The 19,051-nt window shown below is 35.6% G+C and overlaps 1 protein-coding gene and 1 long non-coding RNA gene across 4 annotated transcripts in view; one reads left to right on the top strand and one right to left on the bottom strand.

Annotated features, from left to right (window-relative positions):
• The window catches only part of EXT1 (exostosin glycosyltransferase 1), a 347,335-nt gene that overhangs the window by 31,409 nt on the left and 296,875 nt on the right, over positions 1–19,051 (bottom strand). Inside the window, exons 2-4 of the mRNA XM_074266562.1 lie at positions 17,649–17,742; positions 14,042–14,149; positions 4,801–4,920 (exon numbers count right to left, since the gene is read on the bottom strand). Coding sequence (XP_074122663.1) covers positions 4,801–4,920; positions 14,042–14,149; positions 17,649–17,742 — 322 coding nt within the window. The remainder of the gene's footprint in view (positions 1–4,800; positions 4,921–14,041; positions 14,150–17,648; positions 17,743–19,051) is intronic.
• On the top strand, positions 2,715–14,087 carry LOC141542236 (uncharacterized). 3 transcript variants are annotated; one of them, XR_012482120.1, is made up of 5 exons: positions 2,715–2,942; positions 3,781–3,852; positions 5,708–5,805; positions 11,977–12,103; positions 13,952–14,087. It is a non-coding gene; the product is annotated as an uncharacterized LOC141542236 (long non-coding RNA). The 3 variants fall into 3 exon arrangements; XR_012482119.1 differs by lacking the exon at positions 2,715–2,942 and having other exon boundaries at positions 3,605–3,852; XR_012482121.1 differs by lacking the exon at positions 2,715–2,942 and having other exon boundaries at positions 3,605–3,852; positions 11,887–12,103.

Genomic DNA, 19,051 nt, shown 5'->3' with positions numbered 1-19,051 from the left:
TCACTGTGCAATGTTTGGATGCCAGGAGAAAAAAAAGCAACCTTTCTGCATCAAGGTCCAAGTAAGAATATGTCTCCCTAAATAACTCTGAATAGCAGTAACACATATCCTCAATGTTACCTGCTTCGCATCTAATTGTGATTCATTGGTTCATATCCTGGTTTCAGATAAGTACTTTTTCAATTCTGCCTAACAATCATCTCCATTAAATATTGTGTAAAGTGACCATCCAGCCTCTGTTCAAGATTAGCCCATCAAAGCTTGAACCTAACAAAGTGAACTCTGAAGGAATGACTTTAAGAAATTTCACTTTAATTGGAAATACTTCTTCAGAAATTATCACTGAATGACATTTGTGGTTGTTCTAGTCATTAATCAATGTGGACACTAGTCTAAATGGTACAAACAATTGGTGTTGAGCTTGGTTTTGGCTATGAAAGATGCATAAATCATCCAAGTTTCAAGATGGGAGTGGTCTGAGGAATTTTTTAGTAACCAGATCATCTAGTACCTCAGTAGTCTTTCCTGGAGAAAGTTTACAACCCTGGGACCATTGAATCTCTTTCTATAGTTTAGAGTAGAGGAAGCCAAGAAGTTCCACATTTCAAGGCAGCTAATGATCAGACCCATAGATTTAGGGCTACAGAATCTTTGGGCCCTGATATCTGAGATAAGTTCCCAATTGTTCATTTTTGGTTCCTTAAACTCCAGCACTGAACAATATACACTCTCTAAGCCTCAAGGGCTCCCCAAGTTTCAAATTAGACTAGTAATGCTTATGGTGGGTATTTTCCTTCATTCTCAAAGACCAAAAAAATATCACTCTGTTAAGAGTCAAGTTACAATGTGTCTAACTATGGCTGATCAGACCAGTATGAGTTCAAAATGCTCAACCACAAGTCAGACACAAATAGTCCCTGTGAACATTTGACGTGGATTCTCTAACTATGCACATCTTGTATTTCTTTTGAGTTAATTGAGTTGTGTTTCTCACTGTCTTCCTTGATGCAACTATGCCATGTAGGGTGGTCCTTTGCCAGGGTCTCCCATATCATGTAATCAGTTCTAAAGTTCTTCAAAGAAATCTTGAGAGTGTCCTTGTCTGACTACCTTGTGAGCCCTTGCCTTGTAGGAATTATTTTAAATGAATAATGAACTGAAGAAGTTGAGTAAAAAAAAGATGCAAAGATTTCTATTTGTGCAGGACTTAGATTTCACCCTCAACTGCCCTCATGTATTACAGCTAAAATTTAATAATCATAATCATAATCATAATAATAATAATAATAATAATAATAAATTGAGATTTAAACTAAAAGGGAAAACCTGAAAAGCACCTTTCTGATGGCACTTGGTTAAGATGCCAAATGATTACAATCCTTCCTCTGGACTACAACAAGAGATTTGGCAGATCTTGTACATTTAGATGAAGTGTATAATTTTTCCAATATTTTAGAATACATAAGCATCCCCAGAGAAATGAATGGCTCCCATCCAAAGGAAAGGTGTTTCCACTGCCAACCTACAAATTTAAATAGTTTTGACTCAAAACCCTTCTCTGATACAACACAACACATGCAACCTTTTCTACCTGCCAGACATATCAAGATACCTTAGCTAACACTGCTAACTCAATAAGTGAGGGGGATGCTCAAGCAATAAGACCACATGCAAAAGGAGTCATTTTTCACAAGGCCTTAAACAAGATTATGCCTCCTTCACTTGCGGTCACAAGAAGGTAAGCGTGGAAAGGAGATAAAGGAAGATACATTAGTATGAACAGATGTATGTTTCAGCTCCAAAACAGACTAACTCTGACATTGGGCAAGACCCTTGAACTATATGATTCACAGTTTCTTCATCTATTAAATGGAAATAATAATATTTGCAGTCTCTACCTTAATGGGATATTACAATGAAAGCAATTTGTAATCTTTTAAAAAATCAGTGGTCCTTTTTCATGCTTTATGAATTATTTTTTGTGAAAGTGAAAATCCACTTGATTATTATCCAAGAGCTAAGGAAATAATTTTAGTAGAATACATAAAGCTTTTTTTTTTTTTTTTTACACAAGATAAGAACTATCAAAAATAGCACAGAACTAGTGAGTTCCAGATAAACATTTGTTAAATAGTATCTCATTTGAACTTTGCAATTACTCTGTAAGACAAGTGTTATAATCCCCATTTTATAGTTGAGGAAACTGAGGCAGAAAGAGCTTAAGTAAAGAAGACAGTGTTTAAGATGAACTTAAAACTGATTTTAAGAGACAGAGATAAAGAAAGAATACAGTCCAGCTATGTTCAGGTACAGTGATATCACAGGTGATATAATGAATTGATTTAAATGAGTTGCACAAAGTCATAAGCCTCACTCTTTCTTTCAAATCAGTGAAGTTCAGGGCAAGACAAGTAAGTTCAACTGATGATGGCCTAAGATGCAGTGGATGACTTTAATGTCTTCAATGTCCGACCAAATTCTAAGATGTCTATAGCTTTTGGTTCAGCTGCCTTCACAGCCACAGGAACAAATTGCTCTGATCTTCACATGCTTGGTAGACATCCCCCTAACTTATCAACCAGGTTGAGGTCTGAATTAGCCTATCAGACATGACAGTTTTACCACAGCATAGCACTGTGTACGCCACATCATGGGGGTAGATTATACAAAGACAAGGAGATAGAAGGTAGAATATTGTGTCAGGAACAGAAAAAAGGCCAGTTGGGTTCAGTCAATCCTTTTAGGGAAGTTCAGTACCAAAAATGAAAACATTGCTAATAGGCAAATGAAAAATTAGTATAGAATAGGGCAGGTCTGGTCAATCGGAGAGGATGGGAAGAAGACAAACTCGGGGGAGAACGTAAGCCTAAGTATGACTATATAGGCTGCACAGGCAAAGGCAGATCAGATGAGAATATCTGGTCTAGCCAGAAAGAAAGTAGGTGAGTAATACAAGTAGCTATGGTGTGGGCTTCTCTTCTCCAGTTTTTTCCAGGGTATGACTGACCACTAATTCACTGGACCACTTTCAAGAATTTTCTTTTTCAGAATAAGTTTCCTAAAAGTCTGGAGTCTGTTAAGTCCTTCTTTTATAATTCCCCACAAACAATGTTTATAATGTAATTCTCCATCCTAGTTTCCTTACTCTCAGCATTTTATGTTATTATCAGCTTATCATTAGGCCATGACTACATGTTCCACTCCCAAAGTGGTTCAAGACATGGCTCAAGGAGCATCTTTTACATGAGCTCTTACCTAACACTTTTCTGATAAATTATTTTATAGTATAGAGACTAGACCTGTGACTTCATAGACATAGAGAATTCTCAGGTGAGCAAATATTCTCTATTAATGAAAGCCTACATCTTGTACACAACTTAAAATCCTAGAAAATTCCCTAAGAAGTTAATTGATTTGCTCAGGGACACAGAATTCAAGGGCAGCTTGGTGATGTAATGGATAGAATACCAGCCCTGAAGTCTGAAAGACCTGAGTTCAGATATGATCTCAGACACTTACTAGCTGTGTGATGATAGGCGAGTCATTTAACCCTGTTTGCTTCAGTTTCCTCATCTGTAAAAATGAGCCAAAAGGAAATGGGAAACCCCTCCAGTACCTTTGTTAAGAAAACAGTCATTGAGAGTCAAACTTGACTGAAATGACCCACAACAATAATAGAACCAGGATGTGTTAGAGATAAAACCTGAACTCAGGTCTCCTGTATTTGAAGCCATCTTTCATAACTCTGTATACATTTTGCATTTATATAATTGTATACAGAGAATGTCACCTTCCACTATGTCTCTTGGGGGAGTTTATATCTCTGGAGTCTAGTATAATAGCTTCAAAAAGGTAAGAATTTAATATGTGTTTATTTAATTGTGTCATATATATGATTTCTTTTTCCTTTTTGGGGTGGGGAGAAAAAGGCAATGGTTTCTTTAAACTTGGGGCTGTCATTAAAACTCTTTAATAAAACAACCCCTTCTAACTCTAGTGCCTTCCCTTTGCTAATTATTTCCTACTTATCCTCCATATTGCATGATGTGTGTTTATGTGTGTGTGTGTGTGCTTACATATATACTTGTTTGTTTGCATGTTTTCTCCTCCATTGGATTGTAAACTCCTTGAGGGCAGTTTTTTTGGTGTGTGTGTGTTTTTATATCCCCAGTGTTTAACACAGTGCTTGGCACACAGAAAGAGCTTAAAATGTTTACTGATAGATTAATCATTGATTGTCTTATTTACCAAATTGGGATGATTCTGGCTTTCTCTTTACTGTATCTCCTGGAAGTTAATATAAATTGAATCACAGATGACTAGAAAACTAAACGTATTAAGCCTTCAACCAGAACAGAATACATAGAAAACTTCTGACTGTTTGGAGGCACACGAGCAAGAATGAGGATTTTCCCCACTTGGCTGCTAACTTGTCTAAGTGAGTTCCGGAAATAGGTTTTTGAAAAGATCCCATGGAGCATGAATGACAGAAAGACAATCATTAAGTACAAATCCCCCCAAAGCTTCAATGCAGGGCTGGTTTCACCAGCTGGTTTCAACTGCTCATCAGGTACACTTTCATGTATGGATTTCAACAGGAAAGGCAATATTTCTTTGGGCTGGACAAAAGGTGAGGAGGAAAGGAAGATTGGGGTACAGTGGAGGAAAGGGAAATGATATTGTCAAATAAGAGAAGGCTTTGTTTCTCCACTGGTAAATAATCACATGTCATCAAAATCAAGGTCATTCAACAGCAAAACACAAGACAAGAAAGGCACATATCCTAAGGCTTTCACTCACCTCTAGTGTAGTTAATACAATCTTCTCAACCGAAGAAAAATAAGCCTCCCACAAGAACTGTGTCTGTTGTCTAAGTGCTAGAATTTTATCCTGATGGATAGACCTGATTGTAGAAGGAATCTGCAATGCAAGGTTAAAATAATTAGTTATTAAAGAAAACAGCATAATTTGACTAAATTAATACAACTGAGTTAGGATACTGTTTCCAATTCAAAACAATAAGATTTTAGAACCCACATCTATTTCAATTCATTCATTCATCTGTATAAGCAATTCCTCCTACAAAGATGTGTAACCAGCCAAATGATATACCAGATAACAACAAGAGGCATTTAGATAATGCTTCAATGTTTACAAAGCATTCTGTGTATTTGATTTCATTTGAGTCTTGCTACAGCTTTGTAGGGGAGGTACAGCAAGTATTGTTTTCCATTTTACAGAATAGGAACCTAAGACTTAATAAGGGTAAGTGACTTGAAGTAGTCAAAAAGTTAGTGTTATAAGTGGGGTGCAAACTTAGGTCTTCCAGACTTCAGTTACTGCAGATGAATAGTAATTACCTTTAATGTTAGAAATCCAACACTTTCGAGCTGAAATAACGGGTTTTTATTTTGTTTTTTACAGAAGGAGGGGAGAGAGTTAGAAGAATAGTCATACAGAAGAATTGCTAAAAAATGAATTACTCAAAAAGCAAAAAAAAAAAAAATGCTGTCATTGCTGCTAACTAATGTCTTTTATCTCTTTTATCTTAACTAGTTAAAAGTCTAAAAACTCTCACCATCTAACAGATGATGCTGATTTCTCTGGGTTAATTATAGCTTAGAATATGAGTAAATTCTCAGGGAAACTGGGGTAGTGGTGGGGCAGGAGAGATAACCTGGTTAAAGTTTTATTCCTACACTTCTAGTGAACAGGAAGATCTTGTATCAATCATGCTAAAATAAAAAGACCTATTGCCTAAGAATCAGGAAACCTGAAATCCAGACCTGATACTGATCAGCCAAGGTGAGTTCAATCTCCTTGCCTATAAAATGGAGCTAATACCACTATCCTACATAGTAGGGATAAAAGCAAAGGGCTTCTGAAAGGTTCAAATCAAACAGCCCATGCAATTATGGGCCCATCTGCTTAGTCATTTATGGGCAGAAAATGCTCTGTCTCTTTCTAAAAGTTATAAAGAATTTATACATACATATATATGTACATATATATATATATATATATGTATATATATATATTCACAAAATATTTTTTCTTGAACAATAATAATAACTTACCCTTATATTCACATCCAAAAACTTTCGCATACTAGGTACGTAAGCTTCTATAGAGTAGATATCACTTTTTTTGCAAATGAGGATTCTGAAGTTTAGAAAGGCTGCCTTGTTCAACAGATCATACAACTAAATAAGAGAGGAAGCTAGAATTTACCCTCAAGTCTTCAGATACTATATCTATAGTAGGAGATAAAACAACCTAAAGAGGGCAAAAGATTTTTCTCTAAGCACACTATAGTTCCTTAAGAACTCAAAGAGTCCACAAAATGGCCAATGCAGTAACTTTATCGGGAAATATGATTGGGATGAGATATACAAAGTTGAAGCGGGGAAGATTTTAGATAACATTATATAAGAAAACTATGAAGCAAAAAGATACAAACACCCGGTATTAGTCAGAAGAGTTTAAAAGCAATATATGATGAATACAAGTCTCATTAGTAGTTGTCTCTTTTAAAAAATAAAAATTATTCATTTCATTTTTAATTTATGGAAGGAAACAAGCATTTCTATAACATAGCATAATAAAAAAGATAATTGCCCATGAAACTGCAAATCTATTAGTTACAACTTACTATTCCTTTTAAATGTATTATTACAAAGTTATGTTGTACATTTTTTTCATGTTTTTCTTCTGACCCTAGAGATGGATGCCATTAGACACAAACACACACACTTATATATATACACACACTTATATATATATATATATATACATACACACACATGTATATGTGTGTATATATAATGATTTTTATATATACACACATATGTAAAATCATTCTAAACATATTACTATTTATCAGTTCCTTCTCTAGATGCATAGAAGTTACTAAACTACAAAATGACTATTTATATCCATGAATATGTGACAATGTTGTTTCTTTCCCTGTATTTCCTTTTCTGATTCCCAGAAGAATAGTGGAAGAATGCATTAATGAACACAACAGTTTAAATGGAAAGAAAAAAAAAAAAAAAAGAATGGTGGGTACATGGGTACATCTAATGACCAAATCTGACCCTAAAGAAAACATATGACAATGCACCTCCTTTCCTTCTTTTTAGAAATGGGGTATTACAGATATGGAACATTGCATATGTTATAAAAATTGATGGATGTCTTTGGGGTGGAGGAGAAAGGAAGGACATACTAGGAAATGCAGTGATGTAAAAACAAAGGATATTAATAAAAGCTCAAAAAAAGAAGAGAGAAGGAAATTTCTATCTTCTTGGAACAAAAATAGAACTTCCGACAGGTGCGGATTTTGATAAAATAATAAAATGGAAAAAAAAAAAACACACACACACACACACATACACCACACAAACTAGTCTCACAGCATGTATCAATCAGTCACTGTTATTCTTTTAGGCAGTCTTGTTTAATTTTTCAGGAAATAGATAAGGTAGAATATTGTATTTGGAGGAATATGTCTCTTAGTCTAAACAAGACATAAGAATATAAGTCAATTAGTCTCAGTACTTGCTCATCACCCCTCTAAGTATTTTCTTAATCTGGGTATATAGGATTGAATTTATTTCCTTGGTAGAAAGGAATTAGAGAGGTAGATCCATCCTTAATTCTTATAACATCCAATTTAATGGAGGCACTCTTTCAAGTGCTGAAAAATGTTATTATATAGGACTATGGAATCTAGAGAAAGCTGCTAATATAGTCAATATAGTCAAGATGTTGGAAGACTTAAAAACTTCCCTGCAATGAACAACCATGTTTGCAAAGAACTGGTGACAAAAACAAAACAAACCAAAACCAAAACCAAAAAACCTTCTGACAAAGAAATGATGAATTCAAAGTGAAGATATGGTTTTGGAAATGACCAGTGTTGGGTTCAGTTTTTCTTGTTTTTAAATGCCTGAAAAATGAGGGAGAACTAGTCAAAATTGATTCAATTTTGATCAGTACAATAAACAATGATGTCACAAAGATGGTTGATGAAAAATGCTTCCCATTTCTTAGCAGAGGAAAAAATGGACAAAAGATACAGAATGAGACATAAATATTTTCTGCTATTACTAATGTCAGATGTATGGCCAATGTACCACTATGTATGTTTTATTTGACTATATTTATTTGCTATAAAATAGGGCTTCTATCTGAGGTTAGGAGAATAATTTGGTAGACATGTTGTTCAGTTGTTATATCACATCTGACTCTTTGTGACCCCATTTGGGCTTTTCCTAACAAAGATATTGGAGTAGTTTGACATCTTCCCTAGTTCATTTTACAGGTAAGGAAGTGAGGCAAATAGAGAAGTGATTTGCCTAGGCTTACTGAACTAATAAGTATCTGAGGCCACATTTAAACTCAGGAAGATGAGACTTCTTGATTCCAGGTCCAGCACTCTATCACTATGCCAGCTGATAAGAGATTTTTTTTTTTTTAAGTGAAAAAAGTATCAATAAAGCATTAAAGTGTACACAGAGGGGAGGAAAAAGATATTCAAAAGAGGAAACAATTAGAATAGTTTTATTACTACCTTATTAAATTCTTCATAGACTTAAAAAAAAAAAACTCCAATAAACTCTACACAGCTGAAGTTCAGCATTTCATAAACATTTCTCTTTCCTATTCTTCCTATGTCGAAATGTTTGTGTGTTGATGATTGCTAAATGCATGAAAAAAGAAGTCATGTAGAAGGGAGAAAAAAGGGAGAGAGAAAATAAGAGGGGACTGAAAGAAAAAGGAATAGAAGAGGAAGGAAAAAGAGTAGAAATGGAAAGAATGGGGGGGGTGGCAGGGAGTGGAGAGAGGGAAAGGAGAGGGAAATTTCAAGTCTGTTTGCCATTCATCTGCTCTTGCCTTGTGAAGAAGAAATGACCAAAGAGTCTGGAACAATCATTTGTCAGGATGGATAGTTATTCCCGTTTAAAGCATAGACTTGGACTAAGCCTCTGAGAGTCCCTCTCAGCTGTGGATTCCATGATCTCACACCTAAGGGCAGAGTTTCCCTCAATCTCTGGGATCTGAGAAGAATTCATCAAGTTGTCACATTCTCTTTGCCCAGAGTAGTCAAGGCTAACCTAGAAGTGGAAAGATGCTTGTTTTACTTGGTGACTAGCACTGTGGTTGTGGCAAAGGGATGGAAGCCAAGTACACAAAGTTGTCAGAGTCAAAATTTGGCGAGGTTGACATAGAAAAACAGCCCATTTGGCTCTCAAGAAATCTATAATGTTTTCTCCCCTCCCCCCTATGTTTTATTTTAAAATATTTTATATATTAAAAAGAATAGCAAATTGAGCACTAGTAATAGATTTTTAGTTTCATGTGCAATCATGTTTTTATCATACTGTTATATGATTTATTCCATAAATTAAAGAGAACATAAACATTAAAAAATAAAATAAGAAAATTTCTATAGAACCATTTACCCTACATTCCAAACTGCCACCTTAACTCCCCCCAACTCACACCTATCTGTAAATTGGTTACTTTGCTGTCTAATGATAACTACATCTGTATTTCCTCAGAGACATGGAATTAAGTTTAGAGCAATCATTACTTCAATAATCTAGAAGTTGAATAATACTGATATAGAGCTAGGAATCACATGGTAAGTTTGGAGATCACAAGAATCTGCAGATAAATAACCACAAGTATGTTATCTTGACAACAGGTCAAAGATCAGACTTGAGAATGACTATAATTCCCTTTAACTGCTACACACCCATCTAGAGAAGGAGTCTTCTCAACAGCAATCATTCAGGCTTGTCTACTTGAGCAGAATATTCAGAGTTTCACTAAAGAATGTATAAAGATTACAGATATTCAAGCTATTTACAAGTTAAGCAGATTTACAGAATAGACTCTAGCTCTGGAGACAGTTCCTTGCTGGTTTCTTTACTTAGTGTAAATGTTCCTCCAGATGCAACACTTTTAGTGAAGTTTTAGTGAACCACCCACCTTTTTGTCTTATTCATATCCAGTTCTTTCAAACTCTTCCTTGGATTTTTCCAACCCTTTGCTCTAGATCTCTTTATCTGTTCTGTCTTTGCTCTTCTGCACCAAAGACCAGTTGTCCTGATCTATAACTGGCCATTGGACCTAGATGACTCTGGAGAAGAAAGGAACTCTTGACTGCTGCTTTTTAATATAATTTTAGGTCTGGTACAACTAGGCTACTTTCATTTGCATTTTTTTCATTAATTACCTTGAAATTCTTGACCTTTTGTTCTTCCAGACGAACTGTTATTATTTTTTTCTAACTCTGTAAAATAATTTCTTGGGAGTTTGATTGTTATGGCACTGAATAACTAGATTGATTTAGGTAGTATTGTCATTTTTATTACATTGGCTCAGCCTATCTATGAGTACTTGATATTTTTCCAATTGATTAGATCTTACTTTATTTGTTTGGAAAGTGTTTTGTAGTTATGTTCATATAGTTCCTGACTTTGCCTTGGCAGACAGACTCCCAAATATTTTATATTATCTACACTTTTTAAAAATGGAATTTCTCTTTGTATTTCTTGCTGTATCTTTGTTGGTAACACATAAAAGAAAGTAATTCTTTTAAAAAACAAAAACAGAATGAATAAAGGATGTAAAACATAGTAGAGGAGCTATGTTTTATTGGAAAAGAAATTCATGGGCAAAAGGAAAAAGCTCCTCCCTTAGTATGAGACACAGCCCTCCCTTGTCTAAATTCAACTCACTTGCATGTCATTCCATCACCTCCCTGATCATTTTCAAGAATTAAGGACAAATAAACAAAAAACAACAACAACATGTTAAATAATAGCCTACTATGTGCTAGGTGTCACAGTAGATTGAATGAGGGGTCTGGAGTCAGGAAGACTCATTTTCCTGAATATAAATCTGGCCACAGCCACTTATTAGCTGTGTGACCCTGGACCCTGTCACTTAATCCTGTTTGCCTAAATTTCTCATCTGTAAAATGAGATGGAGAAGAAAATGCCAAACTATTCTAGTATCTCTGTCATGAAAACTCTCAAAAGGAGTCACAAAGAACTGGACAAGACTGAAACAATTCAGTAACAATCACAACATGTTCTGGACTCTTCAGCAGTCTATAGATTCTTCTCAGAAATGCTTTTAAATTCACAAAATAAAGCATATGAATTTCCAAAGGAAATCAGATATATTGAAATAATCTTAGAACTAAGATTTTTTTTTTAAAAGGAAACTCTCCAAGGATCAATTTCCCTTTTTTGGGCATGGGTAACAAATTCAATTCTAACAAATATTCATTAAGCACCAACTTTGGATAAAATAATCTGCTAAATGACAATAACAGAAAGGTAAAAATCCAATAGATCTTGCCCATAAGGTGCTTACATCCTACTGGGATGACATATATGGTCATAGATTAGTATCAGATTTCCTTTCAGACTTCACATACACTTATTTATTCAAACAACATGCAAATAGCTCATACAATACCACAGAACTTAACACATCCAAATACATATGATAATTTCTAGCACAGTGCCCTGCATATTAATTCACCAATGATGACTTATTCTTGGGAACATGGGGCTTATATCTTGGCTGGTCCAAGGAAGAAACACACATGCCTCTTACTGCATGTGTATCTGTGCTTCTTTATGTGTGCTCAGAGAAGATGCTGCATAGTTCCTGGGCCCTATAACACACCTTTGACATCTTTTTTAGAGATGGGGAGGTGTTAAGGGACAGGGATTAAACTGTTTTTGTTCTCATTTCTTTTGGTACATTTCTTTGTAGTTATATAGATTCAAGCTAAATCAGGAATGATGATGATCTTATGGTTGTTTGATCCTAAAAAGTTATTCATGTCATCATCAACAGATCCAGCTTTGAATTTCCACAGGTGGCTGTGGAAAGGGAGGGAGGAGGAAAAAGGCATATTCTTTTGGCTGTTGGTTCTTCTTTGGGCAGACAAATGAAGTTGTTTCACATTGAAAAGAAGAAAGGAAGATGAATACTTTTGGCAAATATTCAAAACAGATGCTAACCAAAGTATGCACCTGCATCCACAGCACCAGTCAAAACACAGAGATAACAGGTGAGGCAGAAAAGTTGGCAAGAAAACTTTAAGCGACTAGTTTTGAAACTTATTCCTCAAGGGTTATTTGAAAGTAAAATAATCTTTGGAGAAGATAGCCCGAGAAAACTTTTCAAATGAGAGATCTTTGGTGAGTAGTAGAAAATTAATTTTTATGTCAGTTTTAAGAAAATAATCGAGATCACCCAAGAACAGAGAAATAAGGAAGCCCTAAGCAGAATCTACATTAGATAGTATAGTCCTGAAAGATCATTTCAGCTGAATAAGGAGACCTTACCATCACCCTATTGTACTTGACTCTCCAGAAAATGTGCCGGATATGGCCTCGAAGGGGAATTTATCAGCACCTTTTAATATCTGTATTTGCTCTTTTTGACCTGAACGCATGTGCTTATCCTGAACTTGAAGCACACAATTCAATGTCAGAAGCAACGTGTATGTGTTTATAATACTTGTATGTCTCTCACAGTATGCTGCCAAGAGAAATCCATTGATGATTTTGCCTGGTTGTAAAGACACAGAGATCCCAATTTTAATGGTGTCTGGCTATTAGTTATTAATCTGCTTGTCTGCAGAAACAGGTAAAAGGAAATGATAAATTAATACTGATTTGACAGGTGGCTTTGGCAGTCATGGCACTAGATGGAGTCTTAATAAAAAAGGTCAAGTATGGTAACAAAACCTAACTGAACAGACCAAAATAGATTCAGGGAAGCTGCCTTAAGCTCTCCTGGCGACTCGATGACAAGACAATATGCAAATAAAAACATCCTAGCTGTTCTAAAACAGGAAATGAAAAATTGTAACATAACAAAAACATTTCCCAGAGCAGACATTCCGGCTCTGAGCCAGCTCTCTCAACTCATTGTTACCAACAGCACAGTAGCAATTCAATATGGGAGCAGCTGTACAGAAACTAGCCCTCACGCTGGAGGAAAAAAAAAAAAAAACATACTATAAAGGTCAGGGGGAAAAAAAATTAAATTGTGGGGGGAAAGGGTGTTTTAGGAGGTAAAAATCTATATTGAGCCTAGTGATGGGGATCAGTGTTGGACTGGGCATGATAACAGTGGTATTTGATGCCTAGATCACCTTTCATCCAGGAGCTGATTAAAGTTGGACACCCATTCTATATAATGACACTCACTCAAGAAGTATGGTACTAGGATGTTGCAAATGCCCATCAGCCAACAGCACAAGGTTTGGATGGCAGCTTGTAGGCAAAGATATAAGGGACGTTAGACTGCTTACTCTTCAATGCAAAATGCAGCATGCTTATACCACATTGGAATGCTTACTGTCTTGGGGAAGAGGGAAAAAGGAAGGGAAGAAGAAAAATTTGGAACACAAGGTTTTGCAAAGGTGAATGTTGAAAACTATCTTTACATGTATTTGGAAAAAATGAGATGCGATTAAAAATAAAAAAAAAAATAATTTAAAAAAAAACAAAACGCAGTGGATTTTTAATAGTATAATATGAGCTTTCCTAATGTTCTGGACACTTCGATTAATGTTTTACAGAAGTCTCTTCTCTTTTCTTCTGGAAGCCAGTATTGTCAATCAGAAATAGATGGAAATGGATGTGAGAGGTGGGAAGTAAGGAGCAATGACATCACTGATATCATTAAAAATAAACGAGTAAATAAGATAAGAGGCTTTAAGTGGAGTTGTTATGTATATCTTCCTTTCCTCCCCTAAAAGGTGTTTTTTGCCAGTATGTTTTCCATTTCAAAAGCTGTTCCTCTGATCAGGGCAGATGTTTTACTGGAAAGTGAAAGGTGCCTTGTTAAATGAGTTAATATCCACCGTGACACAGACCATTTTCTCATGATAAAATTTCTTTTATAGCGCTGACCTTTTGGATTCATCTTTCTGATAACTTTGGATGGTGGCAGCAATAATCAACTGATCTGCTGAAGGCCACAGCCCTTTTCTTACCTGTAATAACAATCTCTCATCCCCGATGATGGCGGCTTGGTTCCAATCAATCACTTCGGAGAATGGTAACTCCCATCCATTGCTCAGCATCACTGGGACGCAAGCAGCCTGCACAGAAAAAAGAACCATCTCCAAGTTAGGGAGAGACATCACAAGCTCCACCCTTAAGGCAAAAATCATAACCAATCAAATTACTATCATTTTCTATGTCCTTTGGATCCCAGAATCTTAGGACCATGAAGAAAGGTCAAAAGAATTGAACTAATACTCTAAGGAGTTCTGTATCTGAGAGGAAATCCTTAAGCATTATCAAATGATATCAGAGTCATGCCTACATGAGCCAGTTTAATAATTTGGAAGTTTTTCACAGGGCTTTAAAAATCCTATTTCTATTTCTAATCATTCTGCAGCCATTGAAACAACTGGTCAGGATGGAGCAGTTTCATTAAAAGCAATGAAAATTTGGCCCCATTGAAGTATTAGCATAAAACTAGTTTTGAATATAAAATACTCTGGCCCAGATCTACTGACCCCAGTTAAAGTGACTCACTCCCAAGTGTCACACTCTATATAGAACAGTTCATTCTTTGTCTAATAAGAACTTGATTATAAATTTTACTCAATTACAAACTTAACAACTTTAAGGAATACTAACAATCAAATAAACAGAAGAAAATAAAATCCCAACTATAACATTATATTGAAAATTACCTAAATGTTTCATTAAAAATATAAACTTTAACAAAATAATTATAATTATTTTTTGATTTTTTTAAAGTCTCATTTTAATTTTTTTCTGTCATATTTTTTTCTCCAATTTCTTCATGTTTGTGAACATGAATATGTTTCTTATTTTTCATTCCATTCTATTTACATATATCCTTGTCTTTCTTTTCTCTGTACTTATTAAAAGTGTGTACTTTTCCTTCTAAGTTGACTGAATCAGAACTATTCTTGCCTTCATATTAACAAATCATTTAGATAGCAATGTAAACTTTCTTCATAGGACAGCTGAGTAGCACAGGAAGATTCATTTTCTTGAGTTTCAATTTAGCCAAATCCTTAATAGCTGTGTGACCCTAGATAAGTCACTTAATCCTGTTTGCCTCAATTTTCTCATCTATAAAATGAGCCAGAGAAGGAAATGGCAAAGCACTCTAGTATTTTCGCCAAGAAAACCCCAGATGGGGCACAAAGAGTCAGACATGGCTAAAATAAATGAATAACACAAACTTTCTTCTTAATTACCTGGAAAGATGGCTAGAAATGTCATTATTTCCACTATGCACTTGAGGAAACTGAATTTCAAACACCCATGGCTAACTGTGCAAGTGTAGCAACACATCTAGCTCAAGCTAGTACTACGGTAGGACAGAGATTCCACATCTAGGGACTTTTTCCATTTTATCATTATGCCAGTGGAAGGCATGGCATTACAACAGAAAAGATGTTAAACAATTAACAAAAGTTTAGCTCTGGGCAATTTAAGATGGAAAGGCCCTGTTTGGTGGTGTACAGGAGACATTGAGGAGGCTAAAGGAATGTCTGAGTTTGGTATGCTTTGGAGAATGATAAAGGCAATCTTAAAGACTTTAAAGGAAAGAAGGCTATTCTTTTTTTTTTAAAACAGCTACAAGAGTTTTACACTACAAGTGGTAGGAAGATGTAATTATGAAAGAACAAGACTGAAGAGAAGATAAGGGTATGTTTGGATATACATACCATATTTATAGGAAATAATATAGGGATGTAAAAAACCTAGAACTGTGGGTGTTGAGGAATACAAATGCTTTAGGATCAAGAAGGCCAGGTGGCAACTTTCTCAGGGAGCTTACTGGCAACTATCTTTACACATCAAGAATTATTTAGTTCTTCAGAAGGTGGGGGAGGAGGAAAGGAAAGTCTTCCCCTGTAAGAATTCTCCCCATGAAGGCTTTAGAATTGGAGAATCATCAAACCTGGGGCCTGCTCCCTGATAAGTCACTAAAGCATTAGACCAAACAACTGGAATCAATCTACACTCCTAAGTATCTCTTTCACTTAGGACTCAGAAAACCTATTGCATATTGAGTGGGAATATAATAGACAATTTTGCTTTTATGGAATGAAAAGACTAAACTATGGCAGGGCTGGATATTGTCTTTTCAAGAAATCCAGCTCTAATCCTTGTCAGGTAAGTGCAACAAAATACTCTGGCCCCTGCTCTCAACTATGAATGAACAACCCCCTTCAAGGGAAAAAAAGGGAGCTCTAGAATTTATGGTAGGGTTCTCTGCAAAGGCAGTGAGTTCTCACTGCAGAGGTAAGCACATAGAAACAAGTGGCAAGCCTCCAGGGGAAATCACACTTTCCCACCTCACCCCCATCTCTCATCCCCCCTCTTCCTTTTTTAGGCAAAATAATAAACATACCAGATACAGCCTTAATTCCCAAGTCTATCTTTTTTTTAAAAAATTTTTTTCAATAAAATTTTATTTTTCCAAATACATGTAGATAATTTTCAACAGTCATTTTTGCAAAACTTTCTGTTCCATTTTTTCTCTCTCTCCCCTCTCCAAGGCAGCAAGTAATCAGATATAGGTTAAATTTGTGCAATTCTAAATCTGTCTTAATGCAGGAAGCAGTGTAGTATGATTAATAGAGTATTGACTTTATAGTCAATTGGGTCAATAAACATTTATTAAATGCCTATTGTGTATCAGCAGAGATAAAAATACAAAGCCAATCTCTGCCTTTAAGGAGCTTAGTTTAATTTTTGTTGTATTTATAGTTCAGTCCTGTCATACTTTCCTTGACCCATTTGGGGATTTTATTGGTAAAGATACTAGAATGGCTATAACCTTCTCCTATTCATTTTACAAATGAGGGAACTGAGGCAAATCGGATTTATTGATTTGGCCAAAGCCACATATAGCTACTGTCTGCTGCTAGATTTGAACTCAGGATAATGAATATTCTTGATACCAGGCCTGGGACTATGGAATCACTTAGCTGCCCCAAGAGTGTAATGGGAAAAAATAGAGAACAAGAAGAACCTAAAAAATAGTGGGAGTGGGTAGGATAGACTAGGTGCTCCCTTTTAGTAAAGAAAAGTAAGGTAAAATCCTACCACAGCCAAATGCTAAGTGGGAGATTCCAGGAAAATCACTTTATTCCTCAGATACTCCAGGAAACTGGAATAATATAATACTGCTAACCTCACAGGAATGTCAAGAAAGTCAAATGAGATGATTTATGTAAAGAAGTAGTGGGTAAAATCCTGGACTTGGAGTAGTCCTGAACTTGAATCCTCCCTCAGACATTTACTAGCTGTGTGAACTTGGGAAAGTCATTTAAGACTCAATTTCCTTAACTATAAAATGGGGATAATAATAGCATTTACCTCATGAGGTTGTGAGGAACAAATGTGATAATTTATAAAGCATATTGCAAACTCTTGTAAGCAATCTGTGAGCCTTTGGAAACATTATATAAGTCCTAGCCATTATTGTTAGTGATTATTAAAGTGCTTTGCAAGCCTTAATAGGCTAGATAAATGTGAACTCTTGGTAGTGGTGGTGATATGAGAATTATTAGCATTAATAATAATCTGTAAAGTGCCTCTTACCTGCAGTGCCTCCAGAAATCTAAAGGAGCCAAGCCTGCGGCCACGGGGAACCAGACAGAAAGTGGCATTGTGCAGCATTTCTCGATAATCATACCTAGAGGGAGAAGAATATGTAATTAGATAATGAAGACCCTAGGGAAGAGGGAATGATAGCCATGAAATGGAACACAGATACATATAGATATATGCTAGATGGACCAGTGGATAGAGCCCAGAGCCTGCACTCAGGAAAATCTGAGTTCAAATTTGACTTCAGACATTTCCTAGGTCTGTGATTCCCGGTAAATCAATTAACCTGTTTGCCTCGATTTCCTGTCTATATAAGATGAGGATAATAATATCACCTATTTCCCAGACTGCTGTGAGTATGAAATGAGATAATAATTGCAAAGCACTTAGCACAATACAAAGTAAGAACTAAATAAATCAATGTTAGCTATTGTTATTCCTACATATTATATATTTGTTGTCTCCACCTATTGGAAGGTAAGCTACTCCCTAGGAGTATTTTATTCTTTTTATTTTTATTCTTTATATTTATAGCCACATAATAAAGGCTTAATAAATGTTTTTTGATTGACTAATTTACATACTTGAATCAAGTTGATTGAGACAAACCAGTAGTTAAGCTCTAATCTTACTGTTTTCTTTCTCAGGAGAGGAATTGGTTATGACAGGCCCAGCAAACATAAAAAATTGTGTTGGATGAAACAGTTATAATATGCTTTGCAAACAATATCATCTGACACAAGTCCAGTGGCCGCCACTTCAACAGATTGGGCACCAGCATCTGTGACTTAGAAGTTGAGTTTTGTTGTGACAGCAAATGAAACATTCCCCCCCCCCCCCCTTTCCTCTTGATATAAAATAAGAACATCACCCTTTTTTTCCTGTTGGTTTTTTTAAAATGCCATTTCAGTCAGCCAGAAAAGCCTGTGAAAGCTAAGACAGACCTTGTTCTTCTTTATGCTACCCCTTACATCTATCCCTTTTCTCGAAAAAGAAAAAGGAAAAAGAAAAAAAAAAACAAAAAAACAAAACAAAAAACAAAACAGTTACAACTAACTCAAGAAATCTTCACAGTGAGCACAAACAACATTTGCTCCTTCCTCTGAGCCAAACTCTCTACATTTAGCTAAGAACATTCAGCAACACAAGACAGATCTTTCTGTAGCAGAACAGTTTGAATTTAAGGAGAGAGAAGTGTGGAGAAAGAAGGGAAAGAGATGGATTTTTAAAAGGGAGGAGAGTAGAGGCTAAAAATCAAAAAGCATTTGGGGCTATAAAAAAAAAAAAGCAAGTGATCTGCTTTTAAAAACACATCTTGACTGACACCTTCTTCCCCATGTCACCTGAGCAGTTTAGTCAAGATTAAATATCACCTTTTCATTTATGCCCATCCC

This window comes from Sminthopsis crassicaudata, chromosome 1, assembly GCF_048593235.1.
Source record: "Sminthopsis crassicaudata isolate SCR6 chromosome 1, ASM4859323v1, whole genome shotgun sequence".
Classification (NCBI taxonomy): domain Eukaryota; kingdom Metazoa; phylum Chordata; class Mammalia; order Dasyuromorphia; family Dasyuridae; genus Sminthopsis; species Sminthopsis crassicaudata.
Note: the sequence above shows the minus strand (reverse complement) of the source record. Positions and strands in the feature narration are given on the sequence as shown.